We start from the raw sequence: 22,156 nt of genomic DNA on the forward strand, positions 1-22,156 counted from the left end.
CCTTCGCACGCGAACTGTTGCACAACAAACAAATTCATCTTTGCCAGATCGACCCGTTTTTAATATGGCCGCTTCGAAGAGGTTTTCGAGATATGGAATACCGAACCCGATGTTATAAACTGATTGAAGCTCACCCCCTTCCCAATATTATTGATTTTGTATTAACTCAAATTTGGAACAAAATTAGCCCATAATTTTTGCAATTTTCTTTTAATTTCCATAAAGATTATTTATGCTAAATTACGTTGATTTTGACTCAATGATTATTGAGAAGAAGATTTTTTAAAATGCACCCTTTTTTTTTTTTTTTTTTTTTTTTTTTTTTTTACATTTTCGAGGTTTTCTCCGCTTTGAATAAAGATCGTCTTTCATTTCTGCAATTTATATTCACCAAACCATAAGGATGTTTTGTGCCAAATTTGGTTGAAATTTGCCAAGTGGTTTCAGAAAAGAAGTTCAAGGCACGGCATTGTCAATACAAAATTAGATGTAACCTTCAAGATTTTTTAATGTTTTAAAGGTAATTTTTAGAAACTACTCCTATAATTCCAAACTGATAACATGCTTTGAAAGGAAACACCAGCTGCAAACAATAATAAAATACAGACTATTCTACTTACAGACCACATATGAATTATTTATTGTGAAAGTAATAATACAAAGAAAAGCTAAACTTTACCTGCCGCCGGAACTGAAACAGAACCTTCCAGAATAGCCTTTGAACCTAATTGTTTCCCGGAAGTTTCAATATACGCATATTTGGTTCCTTCAGCCGCACTGGTAGGACCAGTTCCACTGGTTGGTGTAGAGGACTATTTTGTGAATGAAGAAAATCACATAGTGTTCAAATAAACAAAGGTAACATTAATAAAATCAAATCCCAATCGGTGTAGAGGAATATTTTGAAAATGAAATCCTATTGTTAAGTAAAAAACAATAATTTTTTATTCTCAATTTCATTTTGTGTTCGAATTTTGAAGACATATCCCACCGCCATGCATCATGTGATGAATATATCCTTTGAAAAATAAGCTACGCAATAAGGAAAAAGATATAAAAGGGAAAAATCACAAAAAACCCAAAAACGTTTTAACATTAATCCGATGAAAAATTCACGTAATGATATTTTTATTTAAATAAATTTATAGCCAGATAAATGTCTTCATACATATTAAAATTAGAAATTTAATTTATTTTCTCACGAATAAACGATTTCACGAATTTATCGCACAGACAATCATGTCAACATTTGACATGATTGTTGTTTATGATAACATGTGCATGTTGCAATATTATTTATATTCGCTTCAAATTTATATCAATTTAAAATACACTAAAAAGTTATTCTTTTTTTATGGTGTTTTAAATTAGTCCGCTAAATATCAAAGCATCATTTTCAAATAAAGTTTGGCCCCCTAATAATAACATAAAAATACATACACTTCTTATGGTCCAATCAAAGTCGTCAGATCCTACAACATCTTTCAGGAAACAGGCAGTTGTGTCCTCAAAAGTGCAGTTAAGAGGGAGTGTATTGGGTGACGGGGTTGTGATGGGAATAGCTGTATAAAATAAACGGAATTGTAGATGATATGAATTAAAAACCCCATTAAAAAACCATTTATTTATTCGCATATCTATCTATCTATCTATCTATCTATCTATCTATCTATCTATCTATCTATCTATCTATCTATCCATATGTAACCAAATATAAAACGAGCCTCCCTTAACTGTCGATACTACATGTACAATGTTATAACAAGTAATAGATTTTCCAAAAGCTTGCCTGACTGAACAATATTATTTAATGGAAGCATGCATGTGTCAATTTGTCCATCTTATAAGAAATTAATTTTAATTTTCGCTGCTGATCATAATTTCATAAACAGAATGTGCAGATAAATAATTGCAATTTGTTTTTATATCAAGATGCAAAATCAAAGACATTTGTCATCTCCAACCATAGGAAATTAGAAAGGATATTCAATCAAACACGTAGCATCGTTTTTGAAAGGGGGGGGGGGTTCACAACTTCTTTCAAAACATCTTGACAAAACAACTAAAACAAGTGCACCGCAAAGCGGAGCATCCTCTCGCGAAATGATATATTGGTGGGGGATGCATTACTTAAAATGTAATTAAAGAGATCAAATATTTTTTTCCTAAAACCTCCATGAATTAAAGTATTTCGTTATTCCTATCCCTGTTCTTGCTCTAAGGCGTATGCAGGGGGATGGGGTTACATTTACGTTATTGTACAATTCCTCCCATTACTAGCAAAAACAAAACACACCACAAATAAACTTTAGTAATTTTTTAGCTTCTTTCTTTTTATTCAGTGACATATTACGCATTCAGACAATTCGTGTAGGCAAATTTAAGTTTTATAATAAATATGAAACGTAGTTAAAGATCTAACGATTTCTAGTCTGCACTATGGAAATATTCGAGTTAACATGTCGTCAATTCCACCCCGATTTTTTAAATAGAGTAACGTATCTACAGCAATTAACATGAAATATATTCCCGGTTAACAATGCTGACGATACTGGTCAAAGTCTCTTCTGAATTATTAACTTGTTCTTCTGTTGTTCGAGAAAGTCGGCCCAAAATTCGTCTCAGACGGCTGCTTGTTTGGATTAAATTTGGATGAACTTAATCTCTTGTTCGCTTCAGTTTTTTTATTTTTAACTTCTTCCCTTCTTACTCCCCATTTCTACAAATTGTTTGTTTATTACCTTTACAATGCCTAAATCTAACAAAACATGAATTTTTTCGTGTGTACGGAAAATGTGTATTGTCAAGTCGTACATAAAATTTAATTTAAACTGTTGTAGTTAACGATATTGTAAAAATATTTTACAGAATTAATTGAAAATGAATAGCATTTGTCCTTTAACCAAGCTTATCGGGGATAAAAATGGTGAGTTCTCAAAATCATGATATAATTTCTAATTGGGGAGGAGGGGGGGGGGGGTAGTTCAATTCAATTCAATTAGAATTCATTTTTTTTACTTGTCAAGTTAAGAAAAGCGTCCGCTGTGTAAAATATGGACGGAGGCAGCCTACCCCACCCCAATGCCACCAGTTGTGATGTGTACAAACGGAACATGTGCTACGGTGTTTTCTTATGATCCCAATTTGGACTCGTCCTCTAATCGGCACGCAAAAACTATGAACGAGACAATATGACGCGAATTCCTGCTTTATTATTCAAGCAACGGCTGATATTTCAATCCGATGGTTTGAATGAACTTATCCATTGGCGTTGAACCATGGAGTATTTTGAATTTTTTGACATTTGTTTTGTTACAACTTCATATATAATATTTTGGATAGACTGTTTTAGAAGATATTTATCGAATTAACATACACACTTGTTTAGTAATATTTTAATGTACATTTAGCAAAATAACGAGTTATACCCTTTGCAATATAAATGAAATCCCCCATTTGATCGAAATTCGGATCATATTCCGCTTCTGCGATATAGTTTTTCCAGTAAATATTCCAGCTATATAAATAAATATATGATTTTATTTTTTTTAATCAAAACTGATGATATTTTGTTAATGATGATAATCCAACACCAATTATTACTTATATTGTACCGTAATAGACAAATATGTAACAACTTATTGAACACGTGTTTGGTGAACAACACTTTTACTTGAAATCCATGTTCACTGTTGCTTGTTACATCCCATTTAAACATGTAACATTTTTATCAATCGTGAATGTAATTGTTGACACATTATAATATAAAATACATCGGTTTATCTTTTTTATGAAATATCTTAATATTGCTTGCTCCCACTGCCTGCACTGCTTCGGAGAAGGCAACTTTCAAACCTTAATAATGCCTCACGTCATGACGTCAGACAATATTTATAAGTAAACCTGTGAATTACAAAAAATAAAAACATTAGAAATTGTTGTTATTTACCAGTGCTGCAAACACCATCCAAAAACTGGACATCATCAATGGCGATGTCCTCTCTATAACTATTTCCTCGGACACCAATAAACTGAATCTGCAAAATAAAAATAATAATGAAGTTTTAAAAAGAAGTTGCTTCAGCATCAAAATTTAAGATTAGTTCTAGACAAGAAGACAGTTGAGCCAAGATCAAAAGAATGGGCGCAAACTATATATTTATCCGAATCAAAAATATTTGAGACTAGACTTTTGTTGCTACAGCAACAAAAAGGTCATCCGTTACTCATGTTGCATCCGTAAAATCATATTTGTAAGACTACTGCATTTCTCTTGTAAAAAGAAAATGGGTATAATATATATTGTGAAGGAATTTTCCAGTGTCTTCTACTAGATGTAAAATAAAAAACAATGTCAAATTTGAGTACTTCCTGCAACGACCAGATCGCGAGTCACGCCTGATCAAAAAGAACATGGTCAACACATCTTCATAAATTGTTCTATCTTTACTCAAAGTTTATTCAAGGTTTTGTCAGTTTTGAGATCTCGTTAAAAAATGTTCTTTTTTCTTCGGACTGAAAAGGGACAAACGGAAGTGATTAAAGACGGTATGTAACTGTTCATCAAACTGAATTAAATGTTCAAGGACAAAGTTTAAAACTTGTTAAAAACATCATTTGCTTGAACGTTTCCGTTGAAAACCGGAAGTGACGGACGACAAAATGAAACACATCTTCAATCAAATGTTAATCATCAACAAATGTTTGTGTCTTGATCTCTTTAATGTTTTTTTTAGATCTTGCTTGTACAAAATTTGTAAAAAAAAAAAAAGGAAAGAAAAGCTACTTGAGATAGTTGAGATGTCTCACCAGAAGTAGAACTATTTTTGTTTATTTTACCATGTCTATATGTTACTTTCATTCAAAATAAAATATATATATATGTATATATATATATATATATATATATATATATATATATATATATATATATATATATATATATATATATATATATATAAAGTTTTCGAATACTTCCTTTGACAACCGGAAGTTACGCCAGTTAAAACAAAACAATGTAAAGATTATACACATACAGAGGTCTACAAATGTATCCTCCCTCGCAGTTTGGATGGTCAAGTCGTTAACGTTCTTGAGACCTCAAGTAGACAAGGCTTTTTGTATCGGGACAGGAACGGACAAACAGAAGTGTTCAATGAAAATTAAAGTTAGCATTTATTATTAATTTTCCAATCGCACATTATTGTTTATCATCTAGAAAAACTGGCAAAGAAGTCAGTTAAACTTATAAACAACTTGATTTGTTTGAACCCTTCCGGTGAGGATCGGAAATATCGGTCGATAAAATTGAACCTGTTATAATTATTTTCAATCAAATGCTGTCATCCACTTTAGTTTTATGCCTTGATCACTTACAGTGCCTAAGAACTAGCGGGTACAAAATTTGTATTAAAAAAGCTTCCTGATATATCTCACCGAAAGTATATTTTTTGGTTAATCTAACATCGCATAGATGACATATATTAGAATTTATACTAATATATTCATTTTATGTAAAATAAAAAAAAAATTACGTTCAAAAAATAATTTTTGAAGTACTTTCTGTGACAACCTGATGTTACGACGAACAAAACAAAATAGTTTAAAAATATTAACATATATAGATTTATCATCCTACAACGTTTGGATGTTCAGGTCCATACCGTTTCTGAAATCTCGAGGTGAAAACGTTTTAGGTCGCGGGAAAGGAAACTGACAAAGGGAAATAAAATTGGCAATAACGAAAAAGTCATCTCAAGATATTATCATGTTCTATCACCCTAAAAATTTCAAGAAAATCTATCCAGCAGTCTCTGAGAAATTCTTCTAACAAAAAAGGGAAAAAATAATAAGAAATAAAGACAAACCACTATAATCACTATAAGGTCTTCCACTGGATTTTTTACGCATTCATTTTATTTTACATAGAATGAACATATTAGTATAAATCCTTGTACATGTATATTTGTCGTCCTTCATTTTTATAAATTTTTTCAAACTTAAACTCCCTTTACCCAAAAAGGTTTTGTACCGAATTTGGTTGAAATCAGCCCTGGGATTTCGGAGAGGTCGATAATGTAAGAAAAACTGACAGATAGACGGATAGATAGATGTGCGATGGACAAAAAGTGGTCTTTAAAGCTCAATTGAGCTTGTAGTTCAAGTAACCTAAATATTCATTCATTCAAAACTTAAATGGATATATTTTTTGCGATCAATATTCAAATTTAAAACATATTCAATATATCTTTTATCTTTCAATACTTTCACTTAAAAAATGAGTGTGCTAAGAAACATTATTTTAATCGAAATACGCCCTATATTTGTTTATTTTACAGCAAAACGCAGATCATGCTTTCGAATCCGCCTGGGGCTTTTGTTGATATCTACTGAATGCATTTTTAAAAAAAATATATTTTTTGTCAAAAATCGCACATTTTCCCGTCTTTTTTACCTTCATGGTTCTTTCCTATCATGCTTTTTATCATAATCAAATATTGTTCTGCCGATTTGTGAAACAATTACACAGTGTGGCGAGCAACCTTAAAAAAGCAACAATCGACAAGATACATGTGCCCATAATTAACGTAAAGTAATATCGGAACGCTAAGAACGTTTACAAACACGATCAAAAACAAAGGAAATATTAAAGTAAGAGTAACACATAACAAGAGGCCCATGGGCCACATCGCTCACCTGAACAGCAGTTCCTTATAACATTACATTTCGTAGCATATGCTTTTTCTATTTTAAACATTGAACCCCTTTCTGGGGACCCAGTTATGGTCCGAGGTTTATGGTTGGCTTGAACAACATAAACAGTAACATAGGAATGAAAATGTGCAGCACTGCGGTAGGACCGCACGTACACAACCTGAAAAACTGAACGTAGCAGAGTTCCACTTCAAGAGAAATAACTCTCAGACTGTACAGAACATCAAGAAAGATAACTCTTGGTTCCACTACATTAGAGTTTACACAATTTGAGGATCCTTGCATAATAATCTCACAAACTGTAGCATTATAGTTCTCGAGAAAAACTTTTTAAAAACATTTTCAATATATCTTTCTATGTTAAACTTTGAACCCCTCTTGGGGCCACAGTATTAGTCCAGGGCTAAAGTTTTAATCATTTGGAATCTACATTATTTAAGGATGCTTGCATAGTTATCTCACAAGCTGAAGCATTATAGTTCCCTAGAAAAAGATTTTTCAACATTTTCCCTCTATATTTCTATGCTAAACTTTGAACACCTCTTGGGGCCCCAGTATTAGATTGAGGTCACAGCTTTTATAATTTCGAATCTACACTATTTGAGGGTGCTTACGTAGTTATCTGACAAACTGATGCATTGTAGTTCTCGAAAAGAAGATTTTTAAACATTTTCCATATATACCGGTACTTCTACATTTAACTTTAAACCCATCTTGGGTCCCTAGTATTAGTCCAGGGGTCACTATTTTAAAACTGTCGAACCTTCATTATCCAAGGTTGTATGCATGATAGTAATCTCACAAATTGAGGCATTGTAGTTCTCGAGAAGAAGATATTTTAACGTTACCTTTATATTTCTATAATAAACTTTGACCCCATCTTGGGGCCCCAGTATTGGTCCGGGGGTCACGATTTTACCAATTAGGAATCTACATGAGCGAAGGCATAGAAATTCCACAAACTAAAACATTGTAGTTCTTGAGAAGAAAATTTTTAAACTTTTCCTTTATGTCTTTTAAAATGTTTAAATTTTGAACCCCTCTTGGTGCCCATCAATTGTCCGGGAGTTACAATTTTTTGAATCTACATTATTTAAGGATGTACATGTATGCATAGTAATATCCCAAACAGTTGCACTATAGTTCTTGAGAAGAAGATTTTAAAACATTTTCCTATATATGTTAAAATCTAAACCCCTACTGGGGCCCCACTTTTTGTTCAGGGGTCACGATTTTTACAATCTTCACTATATATACAACCGTTTGTGTATGTATTGGCATTTTTGGTGAAGTGGTTTTTGAGAAGAAAATTTTTAAACATTTTTCATATGTAGTTCTATGTTAAACTTTGAACCCCGCCTGGGGCTGCAGTTTTGATTTGAGGGTCACAATTTCTACAATTTAGAATCTTCATTATACATACAAGCTTTTGTGTAAATATCGGCATTTCTGGTGCAGTGGTTCTTGAGAAGAAGATTTTTTAAACATTTTCCTAAGGTATATCTATGTTAAACTTTGAACCCCGCCTGAGGCCCCAGTTTTGGTCCGAGGGTCACGATTGTTACAATTTAGAATCTTCACTATATATACAAGCTCTTGTGTAAATATTGGCATTTCTGGTGCAGTGGTTCTTGAGAAGAAGATTTTTTAAACATTTTCCTAAGGTATATCTATGTTAAATTTGACCCCCGCCTGGGGCCCCAGTTTTGGTCCGAGGGTCACGAATTTTACAATTTAGAATCTTCACTATGTATACAAGCTTATGTGTAAATATTGGCATTTCTGGTCCAGTGGTTCTTGAGAAGAAGATTTTTTTTAAAATTTTCCTATGTATTTCTATGTTAAACTTTGAACCCCGCCTGGGGCCCCAGTTTTGGTCCGAGGGTCACGATTTTTACAATTTAGAATCTTCACTATATATACAAGTTTTTGTGTAAATATTGGCATTTCTGGTGCAGTGGTTCTTGAGAAAAAGATTTTTAAAACATTTTCCTATGTATTTCTATGTTAAACTTTGAACCCCGCCTGGGGCCCCAGTTTTGGTCCGAGGGTCACGATTTTTACAATTTAGAATCTTCACTATATATACAAGCTTTTGTGTAAATATTGGCATTTCTGGTGCAGTGGTTCTTGAGAAGAAGATTTTTAAAGACATGCACCCTATACTTACTGTTTCGCAATTATCTCCCTTTTGAAAAGGGCTGTGCCCTTTATTTTTACAATTTATAACTCCCTTTCCATAAGGATGCTTTGTACCAAATTTGGTTAAATTTGGCCCAGTGGTTTTTGAGAAGAAGTTGAAAATGTGAAAAGTTTACAGACGGACGGACAGACAGACGGACGGACGGACGGACGGACGGACGACGGACAACGGGTGATCAGAAAAGCTCACTTGAACCTTCGGTTCAGGTGAGCTAAAAAAGTTCTTGTATATGATGAATACCGATGTTCGAGCATACTTAAGTCAAAAAATATGTGTACCTCTCCGTTTGAAGCAGGAATGGAAATGGATGTGACAAACCAACTGTCTCCTGTATTATCATTTTGGCTGAATAAAGTCTGGCTTCCATTGGTAGATGTTAAATTCACATAAAGAGATCCAATGCTGGAGCCATACATATGGTAAGCAAACGAAAGGCAGAAAGTTCTACCTACAATTCACATTAAACAATTTGGGTAGACAGTTTTATGTAGATTAAGAAGTAAATAGTGTGTGATGAGAGTAAAATAGCAGATGAACAGATCGAAAAGACATTAAAGATATAATTATCATACATGTAACTGTTTGTAGTCAGAAATGTCTGATGAGTTGATTCTATCTTTAACAGCAAACCAGTAGTCTTCAACGGTCACCGAGTACTATAGCCCATATACAAACTTGTCGAGGAGTCTCATTATTACTTATTAGGTTAGTTACTGACTCACTATGGAAATATATTGGGTTGATCAATCTCATAGATGGCGAGGCGAACCGAGCCGTCTATGAGATTGATCAACCCAATATATTTCCGTACTGAGTCAGTAACTAACCTAATAAGTGTTTTGTTTTTCCCGAGGACTTTCAAGCGACATAATCACAAATAGCGATGATCTACGCAAAGCCATGTACAGGATGCCTAATATCTTGTCCAATTTAACTCATTTAAACTCTTTAAAATTTTCAATCTCACCTTTCAAATACTCTTTAAAAATCTTTGCTTCATCCATGTTTACTTACAATGTTTTGTTGCTATTCAATTTTAAATGTTTCTCCCTTTCTCTGCAGAGGTTTGACGCTGCCATTTTGTTCTGCTCGAGACAAAACAATGTGACATCAATATTCTAAGGGCAACTACTCTAATTTTAAAGAATTTCAAAGGGCAACTACTCCAAATACTTTGAGAAGTTACGGCATGCGGTTTATGTATTAAATACTATGAAATGTCGAAATGAGTAAGTGAAGCGTCTACCAATGACGGCAATATTGCGTAATATTGTTTCTCTCCGAACAAATAAAGAGATATATGAGGCAATCACGTGTTATGTTTAAACCAATGAAAGTGTGACATTTCAGTCCGAGGGAAAGCAGATATTCATTTAATTAATCCCAACTCCCATGCATTTTGGCATTTAAAAAAAAAATATTTACATGACTGATTATCGGTAATTTTGGTTAGCAAATTATTACTTTACTATTAACAAGTCTTTTTGTTTAGAAATTCAAAAACTGTTTTTGTTTCAAATGATAAAAAAGATCTGCACTACTCTTTTGATCATACACCTTTTTAACAACATTATATTTACTAATTACTTACTAAATATGAACAAGCAAAGGAAGATAACTCCATTATGAAGAAGCAAGGGAAGATAACTCCATTAACTGCCTTAATTCTTATCAAATGCTTTCACAATATCTGAACTCTAATAGGCAGCTTCTTTCTCTACCTTGTCTCATTATGTGGATTTACTCCTTATATTTTCTTTCATTGAAATTATTAGCAGAATAAAAAATTAAGACAAATACATTTATATACCCCCTCCCACTCAGCCATAACACTTGCCTCACATGTAGGTGACATGAAATATTATTAAAGATGAAAGCTTAATGTTTTTTGTTCTAAATATGCAGTCAGTTTTTATTTTGTGCCAGTTGAACTTTGTATTCAAAACATTAAATACAATAACAACAAATGACCATTTTGGTCACACCATGCATTTAGAAACCCCTAGATTCAAATCCCTATATTGGGAAACGATTAAATTTAAAATGTTGATAGAAGGCAACATATTTCTTTATATGCAGTCAGTTATTATTCAGTACTGGCAAAAGTAGTAGTTTTCAAGAAGTTTCTAATGTAAATTTTTTAAAGGGAAACAGACGAGGGACGACGCACACCGAACGACTTCGGACGAAGACCAATTGCAATAGGTCGCCTGAGTAACTCAGGTGACCTTAAACTTATAGAGTCCTACTTGTAGTGATACTTGGGCCCTGCAGAATGGCTACATCGCCTTCTGTTCTTGGTGACGATGTTTCGATGTAAGAATATGTTTCTCCTTCGTAAGCCGACGACGGACCTGTGCTGGAAGACGGCGTTGAACCCTGTAAGGACATATATCTTTCTTAAGCATGTGTTGCTGTGTTTCATAGCACTACACCAGATAATTGATCTGAAGAAAACAGAACACAAAATTATGGTCGGGACCTACTTGTCTAGTCGACCAATCAAAATCATCCCCTTGTATATCATTCAGGAAACACAATGTGTCATTTTCAAAAGTACAATGAAGTTCCTGGTTATAATAAGGAGTAGTGGCAGCAGTGGTTGTTGAAGCTACGAAAACAAAAATGTAGATAATTTACCGAGTGTTTGAAAATTTATCTTTCTATCTATTTGTTTCTATCAATCTATCTATCTATACAAAGCTAATAAAATTACACACGAACCTTCTTTAAATGTCGAAACTCGATATAGACAATTTAGAAAATGAAAAACTAGAAATATGGAGTAACATAAACAGTGAAAATTGGCAAATAACACTAGTCCTGTGGGTGGGGGGTGTCAACAAAAACAGAATCCATCAATCTATCTATCTATCTATCTATCTATCTATCTATCTATCTATCTATCTATCTATCTATCTATCTATCTATCTATCTATCTATCTATCTATCTATCAATCATCTATCTATCTACAACAATTTAACATAAGGCTTACTTAACTGTCAAGAAATATCGAGCAACAAAAACAAATAAAATTGGCGAAATTTTGGGACGATTCCTTTTTTTCATGACTGTGAAACTTTACAAGTAAGATTGTTTTAACATGAGGAGTAGACAACCGTAAAATGAACTTATTTAGTGTCTAGAATGGAAACCCGCATGACTCTGAATATATTGTACCATTTATTGGTCTTTAAAGTTTTTTAAACCAAATACATTACTTACAGTGTATACGACTTAGTCGTCTAAAATATGTACAGTAAAATACGCTTATAACGAAGTGTTAGGGTCAGGCAATTTTTTTTTCGTTATAAGCCTCATTTATAATATCCGTCAAATTTACAATCTGTAAGAAAGTCACAAGAAAAGAAAGTCACTTCGCGGTAAGCATCAATTGATTGTAAGCGTGTTCGCCATACCGTGTTTTACCGTATAATATTGAAGAAAAATCATTTGTCTAGGATCTCATGAAAAATGATTTTGTTGGCTTTCCTAATATGTAATACTTTTATTGTTGAAACGAATAAGTTGATAGCATTATGCAACAAGTCGAGAGAATAAAATAAAAGTACACTGTAGTAAAATAATTATAATAGCATTAACTTTTCATGTAAAAACGATTACAACTGGCATTAACATTGAGATTTCCCTGTGTTTTTTTAGCTTTAATAAGTATGAACTTGATAAAATAATAAAAATGCACAGTTCACATGTACATGCAAATTGTACTCTTTGGCCAGAAAAACACCTAAACAATGAGATAACCATTATAAGAAGAAAGTCTATCATTTGTGCTGAGAATTACTAAAATTAGACTGCTATATGGAATTGCTGTTACTGACTGGTGCTGCATTCGCCATCCAAAAAATGAACATCGTCAATGGCAATGTCCCCACGATAACTACTTCCTCGGACACCAATAAACTGAATCTGTTAAAAATAAAATAAATTTTTCAAAGGATTTGTTTGAACATCAAAATTTAAGATTATTTTAAAAAAAGAGAACGGCTTACATTTGTTGTAAATGCATGACTGCAAACTATGTGTTTTTTGTGAACTAAAAATATATTTCAAATGAAGGAGAGTTGGTGTAAAAATGTGCATCATTTGAACTGAAAAACAGTGTTAAAACTGAAAAATCCTTGGAAATCCCTTCTTCTCTCCATCTATTTGTGTTTATGAGGGAGGTAAGATTACTGTCACAAATATAATTTTCATAACGAGTCGTCTTCCCTAACCAGTAATAGAGGCCCTCATGTAAGTGATACCTCGTCAGCATATTACAAGCATATGTTGCTTGGAAGTTGAGTAGAGCTCTTTTAGAAGTGTTTCAGATTCACCACATATCTTCAGACATATTGAACCTCTTTGCATTCAAGTGGAAGGGGCTGTTAGAGTTTTGTGTGTGTCTATGCGGTACCTGTGGTACTCGGACAATCGGCTGCTAATTTGAGATTGACCTAGAGTAATTTGACATTCGGTTTGAAAAGAAAAAACCAGGAGGCCAATTGGGAATAACGGTCACCTGAGTAGCATATAACCCATGCACAAACTTGTCCAGGAGTCTCATATATGCATTTAATGAGGTTTCATTCTGGAGTAGATAAATTATAAATTTGTAATGACGACCACCTCCCTGCCTGGAATATTTCCAAAAAAAACCCTGTGAAACCTATAATAAAATATATAAAAACTTAAAGATCTTGTCTACAAAATCATGAATTCAGTTTTCCTTTCAGGTGTGTGAGAGTAAAGAAGATAATTTTTTAACATTATATGCATTAACACCTATACATTCATTTTGGTCCTGCCCTATAGTCAAAACCCACACTCTAGGGGACATGAAAATTAAAATCTCAGAAGAGGACTTCCTGGTAAACATAATTATAAGTCAGTTTTTTATAGAGATGAAATGTATCATGCATTTATTTTTTAACAAATATATATGGCAGTAGAGAAGAAAATTTTCTAAGATTTAATACATTTTTACTATATGGCCATATTGACCCAGGGGCCATGAATTTTAGAATTTTGGTAGAGGATTTCATGGACATCATAACTATGCAACCAGTTTTTTCCTTACATGTGTGGGAGTAGAGAAGAAGATTTTTAAAAATTTGGCCTTTTTTTTTGCATATTTGTCCCCACCCATGCCCCCCCGGGGGTGGTAGAGCCATGAATTTTACAATTTAGATTCCTCTTACCTTAGAAATGCCTCACATCAAAAATGGTAACAATCAGCCCTGTACTTTTGAAGAAGGAGTTAAAAATGTAAAATTGTTAACGCACGACGCACGTCGCATGATGCACGACGACGGACGAAAACGGATAGCAATACCTCACCTGAGTTTTTTCAGGTGACCTAAAAAATCCAAACTGAATCGAACATTAAAGTTCTCATATTGCTGTTGTGTTCTGTGTTCTTTCTAGTTACATCAAGAGGATAAGTTGAATGATAAGATATAGCAGATTGCGACTGATTATCTTGTGATTTACAGGGTAGATATTTATTTATATTAAATTCAGGATAGTAAAGTTTATGTATTTTGATATTATTTATTTCATGCTTGAGTTTCCTTTACTTACAAATTCTTTGTGCCAAGTCTAGTTCAATTTGGACTTTAAGTCGAAAACGTAAATATTTTACAGAAGGACTAACGGACAGACGAACAGACAGGGCACCAGACAAAAAGTGAACTGAAAAGATCAATGGATATATGTTTTGCGCTCAATGATTACGTTAAATACAAATTTAACATATACATGTAAATTCACTTTTTAACGAACATTGGAAAATGCTCTATATTTGTTTAACTGACCACCAAATGTATTTTGAGTATCGCTTGAAGTATGTGGATCATGTGTTAAAAATAAGACCGAAATCATATGCATGTTAGGGAGATATATCAAAGCAATATAAAATATTCAGTTGGTTTCAGCGTAGGGTGCAAAACGACCTCATACAGCCATTTCAAGCATATCTTTAAAAATTTTACGGTATGCTATGGTATGTGATTTTAATGATATGGTTTGAGATTTCAAAGCAATGCTATGAGATCTGTATGTTATTATATGAAAAATTGAAATGGATGGCTTAATATGTTATACTTAGAAATTTGAACAAAAACGCCTCCTTACACAGAGGAGTTCAAAACATTTCGACGTAAAATGATTAGAAGCCAGTGTTCCACAAATCTGCAATGTGAAATTTATTTTTTAAAATAAAAACACCTAAAACCGAATTAAAATCGTATTGTTTGCTATGCTATGGTATGAGATTCCAATGTTATGATTTAAGATTCCAATGCTAGGGTATGAGATTTCAATACTATACTATGCTTGGTGTATGTTGTAAAAGATATGCGTAAATCGACTAAAATGAAAATTTTAAGTTGCCTCGAATAGTAACCATTTTCTTCACATTTCGTAGTTTATACACTTTGGATTTAACAAATCAAGAAAACTCTTGATAATTGCTTAAGGAAACAGTTGACTTTATAACATAAGCAAACTTTTCGAAAAGTTATTTTGCTTACGACATTTATGACCTATATCCTGACACTTGCAGTGAGCAAAAAAATGGTAAAAAGTCTGTTCTCCATCCAGCTATAAAAACTTCCACAACTGATTCATTGATATTGGTTATTGTTTATAGAATATTTAGCAGCGTCGTTTAAACAATGGTACTGAAGATACCTGTGCAGATTATTTGACAGATAACAATGAATGTTTTAGGTGGTTATATGTACTAATAAATTAAGAAAGTTAACAGAAACACAACCCAGAAACAAAGGACATTTTTTAGAAAGAGTAACAAATGACGAAAACTAATGTATGAAAAAGACTGGTATTAAAAGATTTTTTGAAAAAAAAATATGTGTACCTCTCCGTTTGAAGCCGGAATGGAAATGGATGTGACAAACCAACTGTCTCCTGCATCACCATTTCTGCTGAATAAAGTCTGGTTGCCATTAGGAGATGCCAGATTCACAAAGAGAGAGTCAATGTTGGAGCCATACATATGGTAAGCAAACGAAAGACAAAACGTTCTACCTGAAATACACACCAGATGAAATTTTGTAGGCAGTTAAAGGTAGATTAGGTAGTATTAAGTGTGTGGCGAGGTCAAATATCAGATGTAAATATCTAAGCACATTAACGAAAGGTTATTATAAAGGCTGAATTCATGAATAATATTTGAAGTCATGAATAAATCAGTTGATTTTATTTAAATATATAAATAGAGTCCTACTTGTAGTGATACTAGGCCCCTGTAGAATGGCTACATCGCCATTAGTTCTTGGTGACGATGTTTCGATGTAAGAATATGTTTGTCCTTCGTAAGCTGACGTCGGACCTGTGCTTGAAGACGGTGTTGAACCCTGTAAGGACATTATTTAAAGAGTGCCTGTTTGAGAGAGTAACAGTTTAAACTGACATACCCGAGAAAAGCATTGTGAACAGACGCAAAGCAGAGGTTGAGAATGGTTTTCGAGAGGTGTAAGTTTCAACTTTTTCCCTTTCAAACATGCATTATATCTATTTTATTTTACTAAATGTCTTACTTTAATAGAAAGTTTAATGCTTTTAATTTCAATAGTATTATCATTATTTTTAACGAGCAACTGCCTTGTTTATAAATGACGTTAAGTTTACGGCAAACCGTACGTGCATAATTTACGTGCACGTAACAATTCTTTGTGTTAACCGTTGCCAAGTGTTTTGCTAACGCTAAGGGTAATAGAACGGATTAAAAACTGCGTCTTAACTCATCAAATATCAGTATTTAACATGAAAGTATAATAAATATATTTAGTGAACATTTGTTGTTGGGTTAAATGATTTTATACCAGATAAATGATCTGAAGAACAGAAAACACAAAATTATGGTCGGCACCTACTTGTCTAGTCGACCAATCAAAATCATCCCCTTGTATATCATTCAGGAAACACGATGTGCCAGTTTCAAAAGTACAATGTAGTTCCTGGTTATGATATTGATCTTGAGTAGTAGTGGCAACAGTGGTTGTTGACTGTGAAGTTGAAGACTGTGTTGTCGTGGAAGCAACAGTTGAAGACTGTGTTGTTGATGTTGTTGATACTTGACTAGCTAAAAGAAGATTTCTACATTATCTATCTATCCATCCTAAAAATTTTAACACGAGGCTTACTTAACTGTCGTAACTACTATACTGATAATTAAAATCGTCGAGCGTCGAGCTGGCATGTTCTTGTATATAGAAAGATATCAATAATTTGAATTTTTGTACTAATAGTCGTATAAATAAATTATGTTTAAATTTGTGTTGCTTTAAAAACAAAAATAAGTTTATTTCCTTATAAAATAGGTAGTGATGCGTTTGTAATACAATAACTCATTATGGTTACAAAAATCAAAAAAGAAATTTCAAAGTTTAAAAATAAACTATTTTCTTTCTGCTTTAAACAATTTTCACAGGTTCATAATTTGAATACATCAACAGTGTGTCCCTAATTACAATAATAAAACATACTTTTATTTATTTCAATTCCCGTTTGAAACAAGATTACGTATGGTATGGTTGTTTACAAACAAATCCACAACACGTGCTATCTAAAATGCTTGACCAAACCAACTGCATAATCCTGCTTATTTATTGCATGAAAATCACTAGATATGTATATCGCTTACATTTACGTTTAACATTTTAAAGAACTTATTTCTTATGCCCATTTAAAAAGCGGTGCAGATTATGAATTTTGGACGATTGCCAATCCAGACGATCGCTAGAAGGCTGCCGAGCATTAGCTCGACGCCTTAAAAAAGAAAAACAAGAAATATCGAGCAACAAAAACAATTAAAATTTGCGAAATTTTGAGCGAGTCCTTTTTTTCATGACTGTGAAACTTTACACGTAAGATTGTTTTGACCTGAGGAGTAGACAACCGTAAAAAGAACCTATTTAGTGTCTAAAATGGAAACCCGGATGACTCTGAATATATTGTACCATGTATTGGTCTTTAAAGTTTTTTTTAAACCAAATACATTACTTACAGTGTATACGACTTAGTATGTACAGTAAAACACGCTTATATCGAAGTGTTAGGGTCATGCAATTTTTCATCGTTATAAGCCTCATTTGTAATACCCGTCAAATTTACAACATGTAAGAAAGTCACAGGAAATGAAAGTCACTACGCTGTAAGTATTAATTGATTGTAAGAGTGTTCGCTATACCGCGTTTTACCGTATAATATTGAAGAAAATCATTTGTCTAAGATCTCATGAAAAATGATTTTGTAGGCTTTCCTAATATGTAATACTTTTATTGTTGAAACGAATGTGTTGATAGAATTATGCAACAAGACGAGAGAATAAAATGAAAGTACAATGTACTAAAACAGTTATAATAGCATTAACTTTTCATGTAAAAACGATGACAACTGGCATTAACATTGAGATTTCCCTGTGTTTTTTTTTTTTTAGCTTTAATAGGTAATGAACTTAATAAAATAATAAAAATGCACAGTTACATGCATAATTGTACTCTTTGGCGTGAAAAACGCCTAAACAATGAGATAACCATTATAAGAAGAAGGTCTGTCATTTGTGCTGAGAATTACTAAAAATTAGACTGCTATAGGGAATTGCTGTTACTGACTTGTGCTGCATTCGCCATCCAAAAAATGAACATCGTCAATGGCAATGTCCCCACGAAAACTACTTCCTCGGACACCAATAAACTGAATCTGTTAAAAATAAAATAAATAAATTTTTCAAAGGATTTGTTTGAATATCAAAATTTAAGATTTTTTTTAAAAAAGAGAACGACTGACATTTGCTGCAAATGCATGACTGCAAATTATTTGTTTTTGTGAACTTGAAATATATTTCAAATGAAGGAGAGTTGTTGTAAAAATGTGCATCATTTGAACTGAAAAAGTATTAAAACTGAAAAATCCTTGGACATCCTTTCTTCTCTCCATCTATTTGTGTTTATGAGGGAGGTAAGATTACTGTCATGAATATAATTTTGGTAACCAGTCGTCTTCCCTAACCAGTAATAGAGGCCCTCATGTAAGTGATACCTCGTCAGCATATTACTAGTATATGTTGCTTGGAAGTTGAGTAGAGCTCTTTCAGAAGTGTTTCAGATTCACCACATATCTTCAGACATGTTGAACCTCTTTGCATTCAAGTGGAAGGGGCTGTTAGAGTTTTGTGTGTGTCTATGTGGTACCTGTGGTACTCGGACAAGCGGCTGCTAATTTGAGATTGACCTAGAGTAATTTGACATTCGGTTTGCAAAACCCCCCCCAAAAAAACAAGAGGCCAATTGGCCTTAACGGTCACCTGAGTAGCATATAACCCATGCACAAACTTGTCCAGGAGTCTCATATATGCATTTAATAAGGTTTCATTCTGGAGTAGAAAAATTATGAATTTGTAATGACGACCACCTCCCTGCCTGGAATCTTTCATAAAGAACTGTAAAACCTATAATAAAATTAAGATAAAAACTTTAAGACCTGGTCTACAAAATCATAAATTCAGTTTTCCTTTTAGGTGTGTGAGAGTAAAGAAGATAATTTTTTAACATTATATGCATAAACACCTACACATTCATTTTGGCCCTGATCTAGAGTCAAAACCCATACTCCAGGGGACATGAAAATTCCTTGTAAACATAATTATAAGTCAGTTTTTTATACAGATGTGTGAGAAAAGAGAAGAAAATTTTCAAACATTATATGCAATAACACTATATTGCCATTTTGCCCCCTCCCCCCATGTCCTGAACCCGACCCAGGGGCCATGAATTTCAAAATTGAGGTAGAGGACTTAGTGGACATCATAACCATGTATTCAGTTTTTTGCCCACATGTGTGGGAGTAGAGAAGAAATTTTTTAAGATTTAAAACATTTTTATTATATGGCCATATTGGTCCAACCCTAGAGACTGAACCCCTAATAAAGGGGTCATGAATTTCACAAGTTTGGTAGAGGGCTTCATGGAAATCATAACCAGGCATTTAGTTTTTAATAAATATATATGGGAGTATAGAAAAAGATTTTCTAAGATTTAATACATTTTCACTATATGGCCATATTTGCCCCAAGGGTCATGGATTTGATAATTTTGATACAGGGCCTCATAATCATGCATTAAGTTTTCAACAAATATATATATGGGTGTAGAGAAGAAGATTTACTAAGATTTAAAAACATTTTTTCTATATGGCCATATTGGACCCACCCTAGAGCCTGAACCCCTGACCTAGAGGTCATGAATTTCACAAATTTAATAGAGGGCCTCATGGACATCATAACAAGGCATTTAGATTTTAACGAATATATATGGGAGTAGAGAAGATTTAAATACATTTTTAATATATGGCCATATTGGCCAAACCCTAGAGCATGAACCTCTGATCCGGAGGTCATGAATTTCACATTTAAGGTATAGGGCTTAATCGACATCATAATCAAGCATTTAGTTTTTATCAAATATATATGGGAGTAGAGAAGAACATTTTCTAAGATATAATACATTTTTATTATATGGCCATATTGGCCCAACCCTAGAGCCTGGACTCCTGACCCAGGGGCCATGAATTTCAGAATTTTGGTAGAGGGCTTCATGGACATCATAACTATGCAAACAGTTTTTTCCTTACATGTGTGGGAGTAGAGAAGATTTTTAAAAATTTGGCCTTTTTTTTTGCATATTTGTCCCCACCCATGCCGCCCCGGGGGTGGTAGAGCCATGAATTTTACAATTTAGATTCCTCTTACCTTAGAAATGCCTCACATCAAAAATGGTAACAATCAGCCCTGTACTTTTGAAGAAGGAGTTAAAAATGTAAAATTGTTAACGCACGACGCACGTCGCATGATGCACGACGACGGACGAAAACGGATAGCAATACCTCACCTGAGTTTTTTCAGGTGACCTAAAAAATCCAAACTTAATCGAACATTAGATTAATGTTCTCATATTGCTGTTGTGTTCTGCGTTCTTTCTAGTGACATCAAGAGGATAAGTTGAATGCACATAAGATATAGCAGATTGCGACTGATTATCTTGTGATTTACAGGGTAGATATTTATTTATATTAAATTCAGGATAGTAAAGTTTATGTATTTTGATTTTATTTATTTCATGCTTGAGTTTCCTTTACTTACAAATTCTTTGTGCCAAGTCTAGTTCAATTTGGCCTTTAAGTCGAAAACGTAAATATTTTACAGAAGGACTAACGGACAGATGAACAGACAGGGCACCAGACAAAAAGTGAACTGAAAAGATCATTCGAGTTTTCAGTTCAGGTGGGGTAAAATGTTATTCGAATTTCAAATGGATATATGTTTTGCGCTCAATGATTACATTAAATACAAATTTAACATATACATGTAAATTCACTTTTTAACGAACATTGGAAAATATTTGTTTAACTGACCACCAAATGTATTTTGAGTATCGCTTGAAGTATGTGGATCATGTGTTAAAAATAAGACCGAAATCATATGCACGTTAGGGAGATATATCAAAGCAATATAAAATATTCAGTTGGTTTCAGCGTAGGGTGCAAAACGACCTCATACAGCCATTTCATGCATATCTTTAAAAATTTTACGGTATGCTATGGTATGTGATTTTAATTATATGGTTTGAGATTTCAAAGCAGTGCTATGAGATCTGTATGTTATGCTATGAAAAATTGAAATGGATGGCTTAATATGTTATACTAAGAAATTTGAATAAAAACGCCTCCTTACACAGAGGAGTTCAAAACATTTCGAAGTAAAATGATTAGAAGCCAAAGTGTACCACAAATCTGCAATGTAAACTTTATCCTTTTAAATAAAGACACTTAAAACCGACCTAAGATCGTATTATATGCTATGCTATGGTATGAGACTCCAATTTTATGATTTTAGATTCCAATGATAGGGTATGAGATTTCAATACTATGCTATGCTTGGTGTATGTTGTAAAAGATATGCGTAAATCGACCAAAATGAAATTTTAAGTTGCCTCGAATAGTAACCATTTTCTTCACATTTCGTAGTTTATACACTTTAAATTTAACAAATGTATGAAAACTCTTGATAATTGGTAAAGGAACCAGTTGACATTATAACATAAGCAAACTTTTGGAAAAGTTATTTCGCTCACGACATTTATGACCTATATTCTGACACTTGCAGTGAGCAAAAAAATGGTAAAAAGTCTGTTCTCCATCCACAACTGATTCAT

The 22,156-nt window shown here is 33.2% G+C and overlaps 1 protein-coding gene across 2 annotated transcripts in view; it reads right to left on the reverse strand.

Moving 5' to 3' along the window:
• LOC105320584 (MAM and LDL-receptor class A domain-containing protein 1) overlaps nt 1–22,156 on the reverse strand; it is a 55,835-nt gene that overhangs the window by 5,249 nt on the left and 28,430 nt on the right. The window contains exons 23-33 of one of the 2 annotated variants that reach the window (XM_066086290.1): nt 18,560–18,647; nt 16,820–17,028; nt 16,171–16,300; nt 15,802–15,971; nt 12,761–12,848; nt 11,404–11,528; nt 11,167–11,296; nt 9,196–9,365; nt 3,950–4,037; nt 1,441–1,562; nt 680–812 (exon numbers count right to left, since the gene is read on the reverse strand). In XM_066086290.1, coding sequence (XP_065942362.1) covers nt 680–812; nt 1,441–1,562; nt 3,950–4,037; nt 9,196–9,365; nt 11,167–11,296; nt 11,404–11,528; nt 12,761–12,848; nt 15,802–15,971; nt 16,171–16,300; nt 16,820–17,028; nt 18,560–18,647 — 1,453 coding nt within the window. The remainder of the gene's footprint in view (nt 1–679; nt 813–1,440; nt 1,563–3,949; nt 4,038–9,195; nt 9,366–11,166; nt 11,297–11,403; nt 11,529–12,760; nt 12,849–15,801; nt 15,972–16,170; nt 16,301–16,819; nt 17,029–18,559; nt 18,648–22,156) is intronic. The other variant, XM_066086292.1, reaches the window with a different exon arrangement.

Source organism: Magallana gigas, chromosome 5 (assembly GCF_963853765.1).
Source record: "Magallana gigas chromosome 5, xbMagGiga1.1, whole genome shotgun sequence".
Taxonomy (NCBI): Eukaryota; Metazoa; Mollusca; class Bivalvia; order Ostreida; family Ostreidae; genus Magallana; species Magallana gigas.